At 50.1% G+C, this 23,129-nt stretch overlaps 1 protein-coding gene and 1 long non-coding RNA gene across 2 annotated transcripts in view; one reads left to right on the top strand and one right to left on the bottom strand.

Annotated features, from left to right (window-relative positions):
• entpd2b (ectonucleoside triphosphate diphosphohydrolase 2b) overlaps nucleotides 1–23,129 on the bottom strand; it is a 40,898-nt gene extending 17,769 nt beyond the window's left edge. Inside the window, exon 1 of the mRNA XM_062478855.1 lies at nucleotides 22,710–23,129. Coding sequence (XP_062334839.1) covers nucleotides 22,710–22,826 — 117 coding nt within the window. The 5' untranslated portion in view covers nucleotides 22,827–23,129. The remainder of the gene's footprint in view (nucleotides 1–22,709) is intronic.
• Nucleotides 3,443–4,283, top strand: LOC134034395 (uncharacterized). The gene is made up of 4 exons (XR_009932224.1): nucleotides 3,443–3,554; nucleotides 3,633–3,695; nucleotides 4,093–4,170; nucleotides 4,249–4,283. It is a non-coding gene; the product is annotated as an uncharacterized LOC134034395 (long non-coding RNA).

The raw sequence follows: 23,129 nt of genomic DNA, 5'->3' as shown, positions 1-23,129 counted from the left end.
TGATGCCTACCCCAATACCACAGCCAGCAGCAACATCACACCTAGCAACGACGGCTACCCCAATACCGCAGCCAGCACCAACGTCACAGCTAGCAATGATGGCCCCAGCAACGCAACCACCGGCGGACCCGTTAATGCCACTTCCAACGACGGCTACCCCAATACCACCGCCAGCAGCAACATCACAGCTAGCAACGACGGCTACCCCAATACCACAGCCAGCAGCACCAACGTTACAGCTAGCAATGATGGCTACCCCAATGCGACAGCCAGCAGCAACGTCACAGCTAGCAATGATGGCTACCCCAATTCCACAGCCAGCAGCAACGTCACAGCTAGCAACGACGGCCCCAACAACATAACCACCGGTGGACCCGTTAATGCCACAGCCAACGACGGCTACCCCAATTCTACAGCCAGCAGCATCAACGTCACAGCTAGCAATGATGCCTACCCCAATACCACAGCCAGCAGCACCAACGTTACAGCTAGCAATGATGGCTACCCCAATGCCACAGCCAGCAGCAACGTCACAGCTAGCAACGACGGCCCCAACAACGTAACCACCGGCGGACCTCTTAATGCCACAGCCAACGACGGCTACCCCAATACCACCGCCAGCACCAACGTCACAGCCAGCAATGATGCCTACCCCAATACCACAGCCAGCAGCACCAACGTCACAGCCAGCAATGATGGCTACCCCAATACCACAGCCAGCAGCAACAACGTCACAGCCAGCAATGATGGCTACCCCAATACCACAGCCAGCAGCAACGTCACAGCTAGCAATGATGGCTACCCCAATACCACAGCCAGCAGCAACGTCACAGCTAGCAACGACGGCCCCAACAACGTAACCACAGGCGGACCTGTTAATGCCACAGCCAATGACGGCTACCCCAATACTACAGCCAGCAGCATCAACGTCACAGCTAGCAATGATGGCTACCCCAATACCACCGCCAGCAGCAATATCACAGCTAGCAACGACGGCTACCCCAATACCACCGCCAGCAGCAACATCACAGCTAGCAACGACGGCTACCCCAATACCACAGCCAGCACCAACGTCACAGCTAGCAATGATGGCCCCAGCAATGCAACCACCGGCGGACCCGTTAATGCCACTTCCAACGACGGCTACCCCAATACCACCGCCAGCAGCAACATCACAGCTAGCAACGACGGCTACCCCAATACCACAGCCAGCAGCACCAACATCACAGCTAGCAATGATGGCTACCCCAATACCACCGCCAGCAGCAACGTCACAGCTAGCAACGACGGCCCCAACAACGCAACCACCGGCGGACATGTTAATGCTACAGCCAACGACGGCTACCCCAATACCACCGCCAGCAGCACCAACGTCACAGCCAGCAATGATGGCTACCCCAATACCACAGCCAGCAGCAACATCACAGCTAGCAATGATGGTCCCAACAACGCAACCACCGGTGGACCTGTTAATGCCACTTCCAACGACGGCTACCTCAATACTAACACCACAACTGGAAGCACTGCCAACATCACTAGCAACCATGACCCCAATGGGTTGCTCAACACAGCAGGACCGCTGGCACCACTACCTAACAATGTCACATCCATTGGTGGCTGGCATGCCGTAGTCAGCAACAGCACTTTTACCACCACAACCAGTGACCCTGTGTTTGGATATCATTTGTGATTATGAATAAACAACTTTTACTTAAGTCTCATTTGAGTTGGGTCCAGCTTTATCAGACCGCACTGTTGAATGATTTTCAGTATTCTAGCATGTGTCTTCGGTAGTACTTGGGTCTTACAAAACTGAGCATTTAGTTTTTAGGCCTTTGACGTATCCTAGTTTGACAACCATTAGGTTATTATTACTGTCAAAGCTGTGCGCTTGAGTTTCTCAGTGGTTTTGGAATCTGAAGTGTCGGCATCTCGGAGTTTTGACAACCTTGTACTGGCATTTAGCTTGTCAGTATTAGATCCAGGAGCTCCTTGCTTGCAGTGAACTTATCGCTTAACCCTTGTGTTATCTTCGGGTCATTCTGACCCATCAGTGACTCACCATCGTATTGCGACAACTTTACCGCATACAAAAACAGTGAAGCATTTCTTAACTGTTGGGCTGTCTCAGACCCCCCACATTACGAAGGTTAAAATATTTGTTTTTGTATTGGGTAAATACAATGATGGTTCGTTATGAACCTTTGGGTCATGTGACCCGAAGGCAGCACAAGGGTGTCGGAGAAATTTAGAATAAGGTTATATTCTGAAAATACTGGTGCTAGCATTCCTTTGTCAGTAGAGAGCCCTCTCCTGACATGAACTCTGGGTAACACTAGGCTTACATAAACAAACTGACCTAGGCTGACCGTTATTTTACTAGAGGTGCAACAAATGTGTTAACCTTATCTGTGCTGAGTGAATCATATGGTCAAGTCTAGTGTCAGACCTAAGTTTCCACGTTCACGTGCACTCTGTCTCTGGGATCGATCATATTGACAGCTGATATGCAGGGGAGGAGACTTCTCACCAATAAATGGTCTTACCTGAAGACTTGTGAACCAGACAAACTTTGTAGCACAATGGCGTGTGATGTTTTTGTCTCCTTGTGGGCCGGCCGCAAGCAATAAAGCTTTCTTAAACTTGTTCACCGACTGACTGTGCAATGCTTGATAGATTAATATTGCTGACAAAGGGTTAAGCAGTAACAATACTACATGAGAATTTCACAACTTTCAGTTCTGAGGTTGTAGATTGCCTTTAGTTTACAAGTCTTGGACAAGCATCGTCTTGTGATAAAATATAATGATTGCACACAACTTAAACATATTCAGCTCTGCCTCCCCTAATCCACCTTTCCATTGAGGACAGCTGCATTTAAGAGGATACAATGTAAATCCAAGGATTGACGTATTTAGCGTTTCATCTCGGGAGGCACAATGATTAGTGAAGTGGGGAAAGCTTTCAGAATGATCCAAAAGGCATGAGTGTCTAGTTGGTCCATACAACCCACTTGCACTAAGAGCTGCTTGGCGCCCGAACTTACACTATCTGGGGTTGCCACCGTTACATGCTTTTTACATGTAGATGTGTCTTCCCCCTCAGAATCCTCAAGAGACCATTAAATAAGTGACACTAAAAAGCAAACAATACTTCTGTGTCCTCTAAAACATCTAAGAACTCAAGAATGTGCTGATCCAAGATGTTTGGCTGTAGTTTCCTTTAGAATTGTGATAGTTTTCATGCCACATCCCATACGTAGGTCTATATATTGAATTATTCACCATAAATAAAAGGTTACGAAGTATTCACGGTGTTCAGGCATATCCGATAACTGATTAGTAAACTTTTAGTGCGCACATTTGATTGGGCGATGCATTCAATTAGTTCACGTGGGTACTTAATTGATCGTTATCCTTTGATTAACTACAGGTGTATAGGGCTCTTTAAAAGGGTCAGAAACGGTATGGGATGATATTGTTGTCTTGGCTACGACTGTGCAATGGCAGCTGCAAGGGTGTTGAGTTTTGTGTTGACAGTTTGTGTACTCAAAGGTTTGTGTTTCATTTTATTCAAAGTGTTACTTGTCACTAAGGATCCTGGTCTTGACAGATGGCAAAACTGTTTTTCAGGCTTGTGTTCTCCCTTTGAAAACTTCAATCAAAAGGACATCTCTCTGCAACGAATCCGAGACGGTAAATTGAAATTACCGTAGCCTATTTCGTTATTGTGTAATGGTTAAAGGCAGGGGCCTTGGCCAAAGCCAAGCTAGTCACTTTAGGATTGTATGCAGTCATCATTTGAACCCACCTAGAGTATTTAGCTAAGTAAAACACTAAAATTACTTGTTAGATGCTGTTCTTGAAACTTAAAGCGGCATGTTAACTTGCTAAGGTATGAACGCTTGTCCTCTACATGATCAGTCTACTGTAGTTTTGGCCTGTAATTGGTTTTAAAACGTCCTTAGTTCTTCTGCCTCAAGGTTAATAAGGCAGAATGCATACAGTAGCATGATAAATGAGTCCTTAAAGCGAGTCCTTAAAGCTTATGAACCAGTGGTGCAAATGCATTGTCTCTGTACCTTCCCATTAGTGCTGCAGTATTATGATGCCATAAATGCCCAAAAAGGGCTTCAATTAATGGAGAACTCCAATTGGCACGAAGATTTGGGTGAGTGCTGACTTACTGCTAAGCTGTAGGCTTTTTGCCTTTGTGCCCTTTTAAAACACTTTCTCTTTTTTCCTCAAGTGCATCATATTGACACTGACCAAGTTGAATCTGATCTGGATGTCTCTGTTAAAACTGGCGGTTCTGCCAAGTTCAGTGAGGAGGCCCTTGTGCCTGCCAACTTCACCACCAGCCCAGCCTACGCCAAGAACGACAACCTAACCGCCAGTGAAGGTGGTGGTGCCAATGCCAGCATTACCAACGTCACAGCTAGCAACGACAGCCCCAACAACTCAACCACCGTCGGCTCTGTTAATGCCACAGCCAACGACGGCTACCCCAATACCACCGCCAGCACCAACGTCACAGCTAGCAATGATGCCTACCCCAATACCACCGCCAGCAGCAATGTCACAGCTAGCAACGACGGCCCCAACAACGTAACCACTGGCGGACCTGTTAATGCAACAGCCAACGACGGCTACCCCAATACCACCGCCAGCACCAACGTCACAGCTAGCAATGATGCCTACCCCAATACCACAGCCAGCAGCACCAACGTTACAGCTAGCAATGATGGCTACCCCAATGCGACAGCCAGCAGCAACGTCACAGCTAGCAATGATGGCTACCCCAATTCCACAGCCAGCAGCAACGTCACAGCTAGCAACGACGGCCCCAACAACATAACCACCGGTGGACCCGTTAATGCCACAGCCAACGACGGCTACCCCAATTCTACAGCCAGCACCAACGTCACAGCTAGCAATGATGCCTACCCCAATACCACAGCCAGCAGCAACATCACACCTAGCAACGACGGCTACCCCAATACCACAGCCAGCAGCACCAACGTTACAGCTAGCAACGACGGCTACCCCAATACCACAGCCAGCAGCACCAACGTTACAGCTAGCAATGATGGCTACCCCAATGCGACAGCCAGCAGCAACGTCACAGCTAGCAATGATGGCTACCCCAATACCACAGCCAGCAGCACCAACGTTACAGCTAGCAATGATGGCTACCCCAATGCGACAGCCAGCAGCAACGTCACAGCTAGCAATGATGGCTACCCCAATTCCACAGCCAGCAGCAACGTCACAGCTAGCAACGACGGCCCCAACAACATAACCACCGGTGGACCCGTTAATGCCACAGCCAACGACGGCTACCCCAATTCTACAGCCAGCAGCATCAACGTCACAGCTAGCAATGATGCCTACCCCAATACCACAGCCAGCAGCACCAACGTTACAGCTAGCAATGATGGCTACCCCAATGCCACAGCCAGCAGCAACGTCACAGCTAGCAACGACGGCCCCAACAACGTAACCACCGGCGGACCTCTTAATGCCACAGCCAACGACGGCTACCCCAATACCACCGCCAGCACCAACGTCACAGCCAGCAATGATGCCTACCCCAATACCACAGCCAGCAGCACCAACGTCACAGCCAGCAATGATGGCTACCCCAATACCACCGCCAGCAGCAACGTCACAGCTAGCAACGACGGCCCCAACAACGCAACCACCGGCGGACATGTTAATGCTACAGCCAACGACGGCTACCCCAATACCACCGCCAGCACCAACGTCACAGCCAGCAATGATGCCTACCCCAATACCACCGCCAGCACCAACGTCACAGCTAGCAATGATGCCTACCCCAATACCACCGCCAGCACCAACGTCACAGCTAGCAATGATGCCTACCCCAATACCACCGCCAGCAGCAACGTCACAGCTAGCAACGACGGCCCCAACAACGTAACCACCGGCGGACCTGTTAATGCCACAGCCAACGACGGCTACCCCAATACCACCGCCAGCACCAACGTCACAGCTAGCAATGATGCCTACCCCAATACCACAGCCAGCAGCAACATCACACCTAGCAACGACGGCTACCCCAATACCGCAGCCAGCACCAACGTCACAGCTAGCAATGATGGCCCCAGCAACGCAACCACCGGCGGACCCGTTAATGCCACTTCCAACGACGGCTACCCCAATACCACCGCCAGCAGCAACATCACAGCTAGCAACGACGGCTACCCCAATACCACAGCCAGCAGCACCAACGTTACAGCTAGCAATGATGGCTACCCCAATGCGACAGCCAGCAGCAACGTCACAGCTAGCAATGATGGCTACCCCAATTCCACAGCCAGCAGCAACGTCACAGCTAGCAACGACGGCCCCAACAACATAACCACCGGTGGACCCGTTAATGCCACAGCCAACGACGGCTACCCCAATTCTACAGCCAGCAGCATCAACGTCACAGCTAGCAATGATGCCTACCCCAATACCACAGCCAGCAGCACCAACGTTACAGCTAGCAATGATGGCTACCCCAATGCCACAGCCAGCAGCAACGTCACAGCTAGCAACGACGGCCCCAACAACGTAACCACCGGCGGACCTCTTAATGCCACAGCCAACGACGGCTACCCCAATACCACCGCCAGCACCAACGTCACAGCCAGCAATGATGCCTACCCCAATACCACAGCCAGCAGCACCAACGTCACAGCCAGCAATGATGGCTACCCCAATACCACCGCCAGCAGCAACGTCACAGCTAGCAACGACGGCCCCAACAACGCAACCACCGGCGGACATGTTAATGCTACAGCCAACGACGGCTACCCCAATACCACCGCCAGCAGCACCAACGTCACAGCCAGCAATGATGGCTACCCCAATACCACAGCCAGCAGCAACATCACAGCTAGCAATGATGGTCCCAACAACGCAACCACCGGTGGACCTGTTAATGCCACTTCCAACGACGGCTACCTCAATACTAACACCACAACTGGAAGCACTGCCAACATCACTAGCAACCATGACCCCAATGGGTTGCTCAACACAGCAGGACCGCTGGCACCACTACCTAACAATGTCACATCCATTGGTGGCTGGCATGCCGTAGTCAGCAACAGCACTTTTACCACCACAACCAGTGACCCTGTGTTTGGATATCATTTGTGATTATGAATAAACAACTTTTACTTAAGTCTCATTTGAGTTGGGTCCAGCTTTATCAGACCGCACTGTTGAATGATTTTCAGTATTCTAGCATGTGTCTTCGGTAGTACTTGGGTCTTACAAAACTGAGCATTTAGTTTTTAGGCCTTTGACGTATCCTAGTTTGACAACCATTAGGTTATTATTACTGTCAAAGCTGTGCGCTTGAGTTTCTCAGTGGTTTTGGAATCTGAAGTGTCGGCATCTCGGAGTTTTGACAACCTTGTACTGGCATTTAGCTTGTCAGTATTAGATCCAGGAGCTCCTTGCTTGCAGTGAACTTATCGCTTAACCCTTGTGTTATCTTCGGGTCATTCTGACCCATCAGTGACTCACCATCGTATTGCGACAACTTTACCGCATACAAAAACAGTGAAGCATTTCTTAACTGTTGGGCTGTCTCAGACCCCCCACATTACGAAGGTTAAAATATTTGTTTTTGTATTGGGTAAATACAATGATGGTTCGTTATGAACCTTTGGGTCATGTGACCCGAAGGCAGCACAAGGGTGTCGGAGAAATTTAGAATAAGGTTATATTCTGAAAATACTGGTGCTAGCATTCCTTTGTCAGTAGAGAGCCCTCTCCTGACATGAACTCTGGGTAACACTAGGCTTACATAAACAAACTGACCTAGGCTGACCGTTATTTTACTAGAGGTGCAACAAATGTGTTAACCTTATCTGTGCTGAGTGAATCATATGGTCAAGTCTAGTGTCAGACCTAAGTTTCCACGTTCACGTGCACTCTGTCTCTGGGATCGATCATATTGACAGCTGATATGCAGGGGAGGAGACTTCTCACCAATAAATGGTCTTACCTGAAGACTTGTGAACCAGACAAACTTTGTAGCACAATGGCGTGTGATGTTTTTGTCTCCTTGTGGGCCGGCCGCAAGCAATAAAGCTTTCTTAAACTTGTTCACCGACTGACTGTGCAATGCTTGATAGATTAATATTGCTGACAAAGGGTTAAGCAGTAACAATACTACATGAGAATTTCACAACTTTCAGTTCTGAGGTTGTAGATTGCCTTTAGTTTACAAGTCTTGGACAAGCATCGTCTTGTGATAAAATATAATGATTGCACACAACTTAAACATATTCAGCTCTGCCTCCCCTAATCCACCTTTCCATTGAGGACAGCTGCATTTAAGAGGATACAATGTAAATCCAAGGATTGACGTATTTAGCGTTTCATCTCGGGAGGCACAATGATTAGTGAAGTGGGGAAAGCTTTCAGAATGATCCAAAAGGCATGAGTGTCTAGTTGGTCCATACAACCCACTTGCACTAAGAGCTGCTTGGCGCCCGAACTTACACTATCTGGGGTTGCCACCGTTACATGCTTTTTACATGTAGATGTGTCTTCCCCCTCAGAATCCTCAAGAGACCATTAAATAAGTGACACTAAAAAGCAAACAATACTTCTGTGTCCTCTAAAACATCTAAGAACTCAAGAATGTGCTGATCCAAGATGTTTGGCTGTAGTTTCCTTTAGAATTGTGCCACATCCCATACGTAGGTCTATATATTGAATTATTCACCATAAATAAAAGGTTACGAAGTATTCACGGTGTTCAGGCATATCCGATAACTGATTAGTAAACTTTTAGTGCGCACATTTGATTGGGCGATGCATTCAATTAGTTCACGTGGGTACTTAATTGATCGTTATCCTTTGATTAACTACAGGTGTATAGGGCTCTTTAAAAGGGTCAGAAACGGTATGGGATGATATTGTTGTCTTGGCTACGACTGTGCAATGGCAGCTGCAAGGGTGTTGAGTTTTGTGTTGACAGTTTGTGTACTCAAAGGTTTGTGTTTCATTTTATTCAAAGTGTTACTTGTCACTAAGGATCCTGGTCTTGACAGATGGCAAAACTGTTTTTCAGGCTTGTGTTCTCCCTTTGAAAACTTCAATCAAAAGGACATCTCTCTGCAACGAATCCGAGACGGTAAATTGAAATTACCGTAGCCTATTTCGTTATTGTGTAATGGTTAAAGGCAGGGGCCTTGGCCAAAGCCAAGCTAGTCACTTTAGGATTGTATGCAGTCATCATTTGAACCCACCTAGAGTATTTAGCTAAGTAAAACACTAAAATTACTTGTTAGATGCTGTTCTTGAAACTTAAAGCGGCATGTTAACTTGCTAAGGTATGAACGCTTGTCCTCTACATGATCAGTCTACTGTAGTTTTGGCCTGTAATTGGTTTTAAAACGTCCTTAGTTCTTCTGCCTCAAGGTTAATAAGGCAGAATGCATACAGTAGCATGATAAATGAGTCCTTAAAGCTTATGAACCAGTGGTGCAAATGCATTGTCTCTGTACCTTCCCATTAGTGCTGCAGTATTATGATGCCATAAATGCCCAAAAAGGGCTTCAATTAATGGAGAACTCCAATTGGCACGAAGATTTGGGTGAGTGCTGACTTACTGCTAAGCTGTAGGCTTTTTGCCTTTGTGCCCTTTTAAAACACTTTCTCTTTTTCCCTCAAGTGCATCATATTGACACTGACCAAGTTGAGTCTGATAGTCCTCTGGTCACACTGGATGTCTCTGTTACAACTGGCGGTTCTGCCAAGTCCAGTGAGGAGGCCCTTGTGCCTGCCAACTACACCACCAGCCCAGCCTACGCCAAGACCGACAACCTAACTGCCAGTGAAGGTGGTGGTGCCAATGCCAGCATTACCAACGTCACAGCTAGCAATGATGGCTACCCCAATACCACCGCCAGCAGCAACATCACAGCTAGCAACGACGGCTACACCAATGCCACAGCCAGCAGCAACAGCACAGCTAGCAACGACGGTCCCAACAACGCAACCACCGGCGGACCTGTTAATGCCACAGCCAACGACGGCTACCCCAATACCACCGCCAGCACCAACGTCACAGCTAGCAACGACGGCCCCAACAACGCAACCACCGGTGGACCTGTTAATGCCGCAGCCAACGACGGCTACCCCAATACCACCGCCAGCAGCAACGTAACAGCTAGCAACGACGGCTACCCCAATACCACAGCCAGCAGCAACGTCACAGCTAGCAACGACGGCCCCAACAACGTAACCACCGGTGGACCTCTTAATGCCACAGCCAACGACGGCTACCCCAATACCACCGCCAGCACCAACGTCACAGCTAGCAATGATGCCTACCCCAATACCACAGCCAGCAGCACCAACGTCACAGCTAGCAATGATGGCTACCCCAATGCGACAGCCAGCAGCAATGTCACAGCTAGCAATGATGGCTACCCAAATGCCACAGCCAGCAGCAACGTCACAGCTAGCAACGATGGCCCCCACAACGTAACCACCGGCGGACCCGTTAATGCCACTTCCAACGACGGCTACCCCAATACCACCGCCAGCAGCAGCAATGTCACAGCCAGCAATGATGGCTACCCCAATACCACCGCCAGCAGCAACGTCACAGCTAGCAACGACGGCCCCAACAACGTAACCACAGGCGGACCCGTTAATGCCACAGCCAACGACGGCTACCCCAATACTACAGCCAGCAGCACCAACGTCACAGCCAGCAATGATGCCTACCCCAATACCACAGCCAGCAGCACCAACGTCACAGCCAGCAATGATGGCTACCCCAATACCACAGCCAGCAGCAACGTCACAGCTAGCAATGATGGCTACCCCAATACCACAGCCAGCAGCAACGTCACAGCTAGCAATGATGCTTACCCCAATACCACCGCCAGCAGCAACGTCACAGCTAGCAACGACGGCCCCAACAACGTAACCACAGGTGGACCCGTTAATGCCACAGCCAACGACGGTTTCCCCAATACTACAGCCAGCAGCATCAACGTCACAGCTAGCAATGATGGCTACCCAAATACCACCGCCAGCAGCAACGTCACAGCTAGTAACGAAAGCCCCAACAACGTAACCACCGGCGGACCTGTTAATGCCACTTCCAACGACGGCTACCCCAATGCCACAGCCAGCAGCAACGACAGTCCCAACAACGCAACCACCGGCGGACCTGTTAATGCCACAGCCAACGACGGCTACCCCAATACCACCGCCAGCAGCAACGTCACAGCTAGCAACGACGGTCCCAACAACGTAACCACAGGTGGACCCGTTAATGCCACAGCCAACGACGGTTTCCCCAATACTACAGCCAGCAGCATCAACGTCACAGCTAGCAATGATGGCTACCCAAATACCACCGCCAGCAGCAACGTCACAGCTAGTAACGAAAGCCCCAACAACGTAACCACCGGCGGACCTGTTAATGCCACTTCCAACGACGGCTACCCCAATGCCACAGCCAGCAGCAACGACGGTCCCAACAACGCAACCACCGGCGGACCTGTTAATGCCACAGCCAACGACGGCTACCCCAATACCACCGCCAGCACCAACGTCACAGCTAGCAATGACGGCTACCCCAATACCACAGCCATCAGCAACGTCACAGCTAGTAACGACGGCCCCAACAACGTAACCACCGGCGGACCTGTTAATGCCACTTCCAACGACGGCTACCCCAATACCACCGCCAGCAGCAACGTCACAGCTAGCAACGACGGCCCCAACAACGTAACCACAGGTGGACCCGTTAATGCCACAGCCAACGACGGCTACCCCAATACTACAGCCAGCAGCATCAACGTCACAGCTAGCAATGATGGCTACCCCAATGCCGCAGCCAGCAGCAACATCACAGCTAGCAACGACGGTCCCAACAACGCAACCACCGGCGGACCTGTTAATGCCACAGCCAACGACGGCTACCCCAATACCACCGCCAGCACCAACGTCACAGCTAGCAATGATGCCTACCCCAATATCACAGCCAGCAGCACCAACGTCACAGCTAGCAATGATGGCTACCCCAATGCGACAGCCAGCAGCAACGTCACAGCTAGCAATGATGGCTACCCAAATGCCACAGCCAGCAGCAACGTCACAGCTAGCAACGATGGCCCCAACAACGTAACCACCGGCGGACCTGTTAATGCCACTTCAAACGACGGCTACCCCAATACCACCGCCAGCATCAGCAACGTCACAGCCAGCAATGATGGCTACCCCAATACCACCGCCAGCAATGATGGCTACCCCAATACCACCGCCAGCAGCAACGTCACAGCTAGTAACGACAGCCCCAACAACGTAACCACCGGCGGACCTGTTAATGCCACTTCCAACGACGGCTACCCCAATACCACCGCCAGCAGCAACGTCACAGCTAGCAACGACGGCCCCAACAACGTAACCACCGGCGGACCTCTTAATGCCACAGCCAACGACGGCTACCCCAATACCACCGCCAGCACCAACGTCACAGCTAGCAATGATGCCTACCCCAATACCACAGCCAGCAGCACCAACGTCACAGCTAGCAATGATGGCTACCCCAATGCGACAGCCAGCAGCAACGTCACAGCTAGCAATGATGGCTACCCAAATGCCACAGCCAGCAGCAACGTCACAGCTAGCAACGATGGCCCCAACAACATAACCACCGGTGGACCCGTTAATGCCACAGCCAACGACGGCTACCCCAATTCTACAGCCAGCACCAACGTCACAGCTAGCAATGATGCCTACCCCAATACCACAGCCAGCAGCAACATCACACCTAGCAACGACGGCTACCCCAATACCACAGCCAGCAGCACCAACGTTACAGCTAGCAATGATGGCTACCCCAATGCGACAGCCAGCAGCAACGTCACAGCTAGCAATGATGGCTACCCCAATACCACAGCCAGCAGCACCAACGTTACAGCTAGCAATGATGGCTACCCCAATGCCACAGCTAGCAACGACGGCCCCAACAACGTAACCACCGGCGGACCTCTTAATGCCACAGCCAACGACGGCTACCCCAATACCACCGCCAGCACCAACGTCACAGCCAGCAATGATGCCTACCCCAATACCACCGCCAGCACCAACGTCACAGCTAGCAATGATGCCTACCCCAATACCACCGCCAGCAGCAACGTCACAGCTAGCAACGACGGCCCCAACAACGTAACCACCGGCGGACCTGTTAATGCCACAGCCAACGACGGCTACCCCAATACCACCGCCAGCACCAACGTCACAGCTAGCAATGATGCCTACCCCAATACCACAGCCAGCAGCAACATCACACCTAGCAACGACGGCTACCCCAATACCGCAGCCAGCACCAACGTCACAGCTAGCAATGATGGCCCCAGCAACGCAACCACCGGCGGACCCGTTAATGCCACTTCCAACGACGGCTACCCCAATACCACCGCCAGCAGCAACATCACAGCTAGCAACGACGGCTACCCCAATACCACAGCCAGCAGCACCAACGTTACAGCTAGCAATGATGGCTACCCCAATGCGACAGCCAGCAGCAACGTCACAGCTAGCAATGATGGCTACCCCAATTCCACAGCCAGCAGCAACGTCACAGCTAGCAACGACGGCCCCAACAACATAACCACCGGTGGACCCGTTAATGCCACAGCCAACGACGGCTACCCCAATTCTACAGCCAGCAGCATCAACGTCACAGCTAGCAATGATGCCTACCCCAATACCACAGCCAGCAGCACCAACGTTACAGCTAGCAATGATGGCTACCCCAATGCCACAGCCAGCAGCAACGTCACAGCTAGCAACGACGGCCCCAACAACGTAACCACCGGCGGACCTCTTAATGCCACAGCCAACGACGGCTACCCCAATACCACCGCCAGCACCAACGTCACAGCCAGCAATGATGCCTACCCCAATACCACAGCCAGCAGCACCAACGTCACAGCCAGCAATGATGGCTACCCCAATACCACAGCCAGCAGCAACAACGTCACAGCCAGCAATGATGGCTACCCCAATACCACAGCCAGCAGCAACGTCACAGCTAGCAATGATGGCTACCCCAATACCACAGCCAGCAGCAACGTCACAGCTAGCAACGACGGCCCCAACAACGTAACCACAGGCGGACCTGTTAATGCCACAGCCAATGACGGCTACCCCAATACTACAGCCAGCAGCATCAACGTCACAGCTAGCAATGATGGCTACCCCAATACCACCGCCAGCAGCAATATCACAGCTAGCAACGACGGCTACCCCAATACCACCGCCAGCAGCAACATCACAGCTAGCAACGACGGCTACCCCAATACCACAGCCAGCACCAACGTCACAGCTAGCAATGATGGCCCCAGCAATGCAACCACCGGCGGACCCGTTAATGCCACTTCCAACGACGGCTACCCCAATACCACCGCCAGCAGCAACATCACAGCTAGCAACGACGGCTACCCCAATACCACAGCCAGCAGCACCAACATCACAGCTAGCAATGATGGCTACCCCAATACCACCGCCAGCAGCAACGTCACAGCTAGCAACGACGGCCCCAACAACGCAACCACCGGCGGACATGTTAATGCTACAGCCAACGACGGCTACCCCAATACCACCGCCAGCAGCACCAACGTCACAGCCAGCAATGATGGCTACCCCAATACCACAGCCAGCAGCAACATCACAGCTAGCAATGATGGTCCCAACAACGCAACCACCGGTGGACCTGTTAATGCCACTTCCAACGACGGCTACCTCAATACTAACACCACAACTGGAAGCACTGCCAACATCACTAGCAACCATGACCCCAATGGGTTGCTCAACACAGCAGGACCGCTGGCACCACTACCTAACAATGTCACATCCATTGGTGGCTGGCATGCCGTAGTCAGCAACAGCACTTTTACCACCACAACCAGTGACCCTGTGTTTGGATATCATTTGTGATTATGAATAAACAACTTTTACTTAAGTCTCATTTGAGTTGGGTCCAGCTTTATCAGACCGCACTGTTGAATGATTTTCAGTATTCTAGCATGTGTCTTCGGTAGTACTTGGGTCTTACAAAACTGAGCATTTAGTTTTTAGGCCTTTGACGTATCCTAGTTTGACAACCATTAGGTTATTATTACTGTCAAAGCTGTGCGCTTGAGTTTCTCAGTGGTTTTGGAATCTGAAGTGTCGGCATCTCGGAGTTTTGACAACCTTGTACTGGCATTTAGCTTGTCAGTATTAGATCCAGGAGCTCCTTGCTTGCAGTGAACTTATCGCTTAACCCTTGTGTTATCTTCGGGTCATTCTGACCCATCAGTGACTCACCATCGTATTGCGACAACTTTACCGCATACAAAAACAGTGAAGCATTTCTTAACTGTTGGGCTGTCTCAGACCCCCCACATTACGAAGGTTAAAATATTTGTTTTTGTATTGGGTAAATACAATGATGGTTCGTTATGAACCTTTGGGTCATGTGACCCGAAGGCAGCACAAGGGTGTCGGAGAAATTTAGAATAAGGTTATATTCTGAAAATACTGGTGCTAGCATTCCTTTGTCAGTAGAGAGCCCTCTCCTGACATGAACTCTGGGTAACACTAGGCTTACATAAACAAACTGACCTAGGCTGACCGTTATTTTACTAGAGGTGCAACAAATGTGTTAACCTTATCTGTGCTGAGTGAATCATATGGTCAAGTCTAGTGTCAGACCTAAGTTTCCACGTTCACGTGCACTCTGTCTCTGGGATCGATCATATTGACAGCTGATATGCAGGGGAGGAGACTTCTCACCAATAAATGGTCTTACCTGAAGACTTGTGAACCAGACAAACTTTGTAGCACAATGGCGTGTGATGTTTTTGTCTCCTTGTGGGCCGGCCGCAAGCAATAAAGCTTTCTTAAACTTGTTCACCGACTGACTGTGCAATGCTTGATAGATTAATATTGCTGACAAAGGGTTAAGCAGTAACAATACTACATGAGAATTTCACAACTTTCAGTTCTGAGGTTGTAGATTGCCTTTAGTTTACAAGTCTTGGACAAGCATCGTCTTGTGATAAAATATAATGATTGCACACAACTTAAACATATTCAGCTCTGCCTCCCCTAATCCACCTTTCCATTGAGGACAGCTGCATTTAAGAGGATACAATGTAAATCCAAGGATTGACGTATTTAGCGTTTCATCTCGGGAGGCACAATGATTAGTGAAGTGGGGAAAGCTTTCAGAATGATCCAAAAGGCATGAGTGTCTAGTTGGTCCATACAACCCACTTGCACTAAGAGCTGCTTGGCGCCCGAACTTACACTATCTGGGGTTGCCACCGTTACATGCTTTTTACATGTAGATGTGTCTTCCCCCTCAGAATCCTCAAGAGACCATTAAATAAGTGACACTAAAAAGCAAACAATACTTCTGTGTCCTCTAAAACATCTAAGAACTCAAGAATGTGCTGATCCAAGATGTTTGGCTGTAGTTTCCTTTAGAATTGTGATAGTTTTCATGCCACATCCCATACGTAGGTCTATATATTGAATTATTCACCATAAATAAAAGGTTACGAAGTATTCACGGTGTTCAGGCATATCCGATAACTGATTAGTAAACTTTTAGTGCGCACATTTGATTGGGCGATGCATTCAATTAGTTCACGTGGGTACTTAATTGATCGTTATCCTTTGATTAACTACAGGTGTATAGGGCTCTTTAAAAGGGTCAGAAACGGTATGGGATGATATTGTTGTCTTGGCTACGACTGTGCAATGGCAGCTGCAAGGGTGTTGAGTTTTGTGTTGACAGTTTGTGTACTCAAAGGTTTGTGTTTCATTTTATTCAAAGTGTTACTTGTCACTAAGGATCCTGGTCTTGACAGATGGCAAAACTGTTTTTCAGGCTTGTGTTCTCCCTTTGAAAACTTCAATCAAAAGGACATCTCTCTGCAACGAATCCGAGACGGTAAATTGAAATTACCGTAGCCTATTTCGTTATTGTGTAATGGTTAAAGGCAGGGGCCTTGGCCAAAGCCAAGCTAGTCACTTTAGGATTGTATGCAGTCATCATTTGAACCCACCTAGAGTATTTAGCTAAGTAAAACACTAAAATTACTTGTTAGATGCTGTTCTTGAAACTTAAAGCGGCATGTTAACTTGCTAAGGTATGAACGCTTGTCCTCTACATGATCAGTCTACTGTAGTTTTGGCCTGTAATTGGTTTTAAAACGTCCTTAGTTCTTCTGCCTCAAGGTTAATAAGGCAGAATGCATACAGTAGCATGATAAATGAGTCCTTAAAGCTTATGAACCAGTGGTGCAAATGCATTGTCTCTGTACCTTCCCATTAGTGCTGCAGTATTATGATGCCATAAATGCCCAAAAAGGGCTTCAATTAATGGAGAACTCCAATTGGCACGAAGATTTGGGTGAGTGCTGACTTACTGCTAAGCTGTAGGCTTTTTGCCTTTGTGCCCTTTTAAAACACTTTCTCTTTTTCCCTCAAGTGCATCATATTGACACTGACCAAGTTGAGTCTGATAGTCCTCTGGTCACACTGGATGTCTCTGTTACAACTGGCGGTTCTGCCAAGTCCAGTGAGGAGGCCCTTGTGCCTGCCAACTACACCACCAGCCCAGCCTACGCCAAGACCGACAACCTAACTGCCAGTGAAGGTGGTGGTGCCAATGCCAGCATTACCAACGTCACAGCTAGCAATGATGGCTACCCCAATACCACCGCCAGCAGCAACATCACAGCTAGCAACGACGGCTACCCCAATGCCACAGCCAGCAGCAACAGCACAGCTAGCAACGACGGTCCCAACAACGCAACCACCGGCGGACCTGTTAATGCCACAGCCAACGACGGCTACCCCAATACCACCGCCAGCACCAACGTCACAGCTAGCAACGACGGCCCCAACAACGCAACCACCGGTGGACCTGTTAATGCCGCAGCCAACGACGGCTACCCCAATACTACAGCCAGCAGCAACAACGTCACAGCTAGCAATGATGGCTACCCCAATGCCACAGCCAGCAGCAACGTCACAGCTAGCAACGACGGCCCCAACAACGTAACCACCGGCGGACCTCTTAATGCCACAGCCAACGACGGCTACCCCAATACCACCGCCAGCACCAACGTCACAGCTAGCAATGACGGCCCCAACAACGTAACCACCGGCGGACCTCTTAATGCCACAGCCAACGACGGCTACCCCAATACCACCGCCAGCACCAACGTCACAGCTAGCAATGATGCCTACCCCAATACCACAGCCAGCAGCACCAACGTCACAGCTAGCAATGATGGCTACCCCAATGCGACAGCCAGCAGCAACGTCACAGCTAGCAATGATGGCTACCCAAATGCCACAGCCAGCAGCAACGTCACAGCTAGCAATGATGGCTACCCCAATGCGACAGCCAGCAGCAACGTCACAGCTAGCAATGATGGCTACCCAAATGCCACAGCCAGCAGCAACGTCACAGCTAGCAATGATGGCTACCCCAATACCACCACCAGCACCAACGTCACAGCTAGCAACGACGGCCCCAACAACGTAACCACAGACGGACCCGTTAATGCCACAGCCAACGACGGCTACCCCAATACTACAGCCAGCAGCATCAACGTCACAGCTAGCAACGACGGCCCCAACAACGTAACCACAGGCGGACCCGTTAATGCCACAGCCAATGACGGCTACCCCAATACCACCGCCAGCAGCAGCAACGTCACAGCCAGCAATGATGGCTACCCCAATACCACCGCCAGCAGCAACGTCACAGCTAGTAACGACAGCCCCAACAAAGTAACCACCGGCGGACCTGTTAATGCCACTTCCAACGACGGCTACCCCAATACCACCGCCAGCAGCAACGTCACAGCTAGCAACGACGGCTACCCCAATACCACAGCCAGCAGCAACGTCACAGCTAGCAACGACGGCCCCAACAACGTAACCACCGGCGGACCTGTTAATGCCACAGCCAACGACGGCTACCCCAATACCACCACCAGCACCAACGTCACAGCTAGCAATGATGCCTACCCCAATACCACAGCCAGCAGCACCAACGTCACCGCCAGCAATGATGGCTACCCCAATACCACAGCCAGCAGCAACGTCACAGCTAGCAATGATGGCTACCCCAATGCCACAGCCAGCAGCAACGTCACAGCTAGCAACGACGGCCCCAACAACGTAACCACTGGCGGACCCGTTAATGCCACTTCCAACGACGGCTACCCCAATACCACCGCCAGCACCAACGTCACAGCTAGCAATGATGCCTACCCCAATACCACAGCCAGCAGCACCAACGTCACAGCTAGCAATGATGGCTACCCCAATGCGACAGCCAGCAGCAACGTCACAGCTAGCAATGATGGCTACCCAAATGCCACAGCCAGCAGCAACGTCACAGCTAGCAATGATGGCTACCCCAATGCGACAGCCAGCAGCAACGTCACAGCTAGCAATGATGGCTACCCAAATGCCACAGCCAGCAGCAACGTCACAGCTAGCAACGATGGCCCCAACAACGTAACCACAGGCGGACCCGTTAATGCCACTTCCAACGACGGCTACCCCAATACCACCGCCAGCAGCAGCAACGTCACAGCCAGCAATGATGGCTACCCCAATACCACCGCCAGCAGCAACGTCACAGCTAGCAACGACGGCCCCAACAACGTAACCACCGGCGGACCTCTTAATGCCACAGCCAACGACGGCTACCCCAATACCACCGCCAGCAGCAACGTCACAGCTAGCAACGACGGCCCCAACAACGTAACCACCGGCGGACCCGTTAATGCCACTTCCAACGACGGCTACCCCAATACCACCGCCAGCAGCAACGTCACAGCTAGCAACGACGGCCCCAACAACGTAACCACCGGCGGACCTCTTAATGCCACAGCCAACGACGGCTACCCCAATACCACCGCCAGCACCAACGTCACAGCTAGCAATGATGCCTACCCCAATACCACAGCCAGCAGCACCAACGTCACAGCTAGCAATGATGGCTACCCCAATGCGACAGCCAGCAGCAACGTCACAGCTAGCAATGATGGCTACCCAAATGCCACAGCCAGCAGCAACGTCACAGCTAGCAATGATGGCTACCCCAATGCGACAGCCAGCAGCAACGTCACAGCTAGCAATGATGGCTACCCAAATGCCACAGCCAGCAGCAACGTCACAGCTAGCAACGATGGCCCCAACAACGTAACCACAGGCGGACCCGTTAATGCCACTTCCAACGACGGCTACCCCAATACCACCGCCAGCAGCAGCAACGTCACAGCCAGCAATGATGGCTACCCCAATACCACCGCCAGCAGCAACATCACAGCTAGCAATGACGGCCCCAACAACGTAACCACCGGCGGACCTCTTAATGCCACAGCCAACGACGGCTACCCCAATACCACCGCCAGCACCAACGTCACGGCTAGCAACGACGGCCCCAACAACGTAACCACCGGCGGACCTCTTAATGCCACAGCCAACGACGGCTACCCCAATACCACCGCCAGCAGCACCAACGTCACAGCTAGCAATGATGGCTACCCCAATGCGACAGCCAGCAGCAACGTCACAGCTAGCAATGATGGCTACCCCAATGCGACAGCCAGCAGCAACGTCACAGCTAGCAATGATGGCTACCCAAATGCCACAGCCAGCAGTAACGTCACAGCTAGCAATGATGGCTACCCCAATACCACCACCAGCACCAACGTCACAGCTAGCAACGACGGCCCCAACAACGTAACCACAGGCGGACCCGTTAATGCCACAGCCAACGACGGCTACCCCAATACTACAGCCAGCAGCATCAACGTCACAGCTAGCAACGACGGCCCCAACAACGTAACCACAGGCGGACCCGTTAATGCCACAGCCAACGACGGCTACCCCAATACTACAGCCAGCAGCATCAACGTCACAGCTAGCAATGATGGCTACCCAAATACCACCGCCAGCAGCAACGTCACAGCTAGGAACGACAGCCCCAACAACGTAACCACCGGCGGCCCTGTTAATGCCACTTCCAACGACGGCTACCCCAATACCACCGCCAGCACCAACGTCACAGCTAGCAATGATGCCTACCCCAATACCACAGCCAGCAGCACCAACGTCACAGCTAGCAATGATGGCTACCCCAATACCACAGCTGGCAGTGCCTCTAACATAACTGCCAGCAGCCCCGCTAACCACGTCCTGTACAGCGGTGGCATGCATGCCATAGTTGGTAACGGTGCCTCCAACACCACATCCAGTGGCGCTGTTTTATAATTGTATAATTATTGCTTCCCAATAAATATTTTATTCTTTAACATCTTGTCATTGGTGGGGTTGGTCCGGATTTACTTTGTCAATCTAGCGGCGGGACTGAGCTCCTGACAGTTCTGAGCTTTGAGTATTCAAGCCTTGCTAAATTATCCTGATTTCTAACAACCATCAGTTTGATTCAAAGCTGTCCCTGGAAGTGTGTAATTGGGACTTTCTGTTCTTGGACCCTCAGGTGTAGCATCAACTTGTATTGGATCTTGTTGAATCACAATTTGTATTACAGCCTGGTACTAGCATTTTAAAGATGAGCTATAGTCAAATCAGATCCAGTAACAAATTTACCATTGTTAGTGAGATATTCCAACTTTCTGGCCTAATCCTGCTGTGTCTTTAGTTTGTAGGTCTAGTACATGTATTCTTGCTCAAGTGTTTACAGAAATGGCAGCTTGGTGTACACCTTTGTGCTCCAGTTGGTGTGAAAACTATCAGCTCTGCCTGGCTCCTTAAACCACCTTTCCCACTCATGAGATTCTGACTGCTTTTTAGGAGGATAAAATGTAAATCCAAGTATTCTGAAGTACTTTGCATTCCACCTCTAAGTTACAGGCAACTAACAACTCAAAGGTACTTTCAGAATTGTACAAAGGATGTGTGTCTAGATGGTCACAATAACCTGTTCACACTTGCATAGCTTTTTTTCTGCAGGCTGAATGCAGCTGGTGGGTCTCTGCTCCCTCAGAGAATCATCTGAAGAGAGCATTGAATAAGTGACACACACTAACTTCTAAATGTCCTCCCAAGAACTAGGGATTGAGTATTTAATGTATGTTCAGCTTGAGCTTAATATAAGAATTGTGATTAATTGTTTTCATGCCACAGCCCATACACTGCCCATTTATACACAGGTACACTAGCACTTTCGGGGTCAATTTTTTTTGTCATTTGTTTGCATGCTGTTCTGGTTCTTCCCATTGGCACTTAATTTGCTTTTCAAAATGTATGCTTCATATTTTGGCTACCCACAATGTTTTTGGGGCTTGTTGTTTATGATCATTGACCTATGCACCTTTTGTAAAGCTCTTTTGGAAGTCGCTTTGGATATAAGCGTCTGCTAAATGTAAATGTGGCTGTAGCCTATCGAATTATTGACACCATAAAAAAGGGAAGTTTTGACAACGTTCAATAGGCTTATCAGTTAACCGTTAGTGCTGGAAAAATGAGGGACTCAAATTTAAATTGGCTGTTCGAGTCAAATGATCTGCAATAGCACTGTTCTAAATGCCGTCTGCACAGATCGATTACTATATACCCCTCAGAAACGCTGACAGTCTACAAGTCTTGAAATAACTTTTAGGATCTTACCATGAATTGTGGTTGTTCGTTTATATCTTCAGTAGGTATAGTAAGTAGAAGTATTGCTACTATTCCCAAGAGTAAAAGCGCCACCGGAAAAATTATTTGAAAGATTCGCAGTGCCATGAAGAAAATGTTTACGTTTTCTTTCAAATGACAGTTCACAGAACGAAGAGGCGGCAGCTGAGGCAGTTGCCTTGAGGAGGCGCAGTTTACGACAGCTTCTGTTGCAACTTCACCAGTTCTGGCTTTCTGCTGACGCTCAGCGAAACGATCAGAACTTAATGTAAGTACCAATCATTTACAATGTATCATGTTTTTTAGCGTTCATAATATCAACATTTCAGGGTGGTAATTTAATTGAGATTCGCGGCGTTCGGAGAACACTGCCCCGTTGAAATGATGGGACCGTTCTGCGTGAAGCTCCAC

Source organism: Osmerus eperlanus, chromosome 14 (assembly GCF_963692335.1).
Source record: "Osmerus eperlanus chromosome 14, fOsmEpe2.1, whole genome shotgun sequence".
NCBI classification, from domain to species: Eukaryota; Metazoa; Chordata; class Actinopteri; order Osmeriformes; family Osmeridae; genus Osmerus; species Osmerus eperlanus.
Note: the sequence above shows the minus strand (reverse complement) of the source record. Positions and strands in the feature narration are given on the sequence as shown.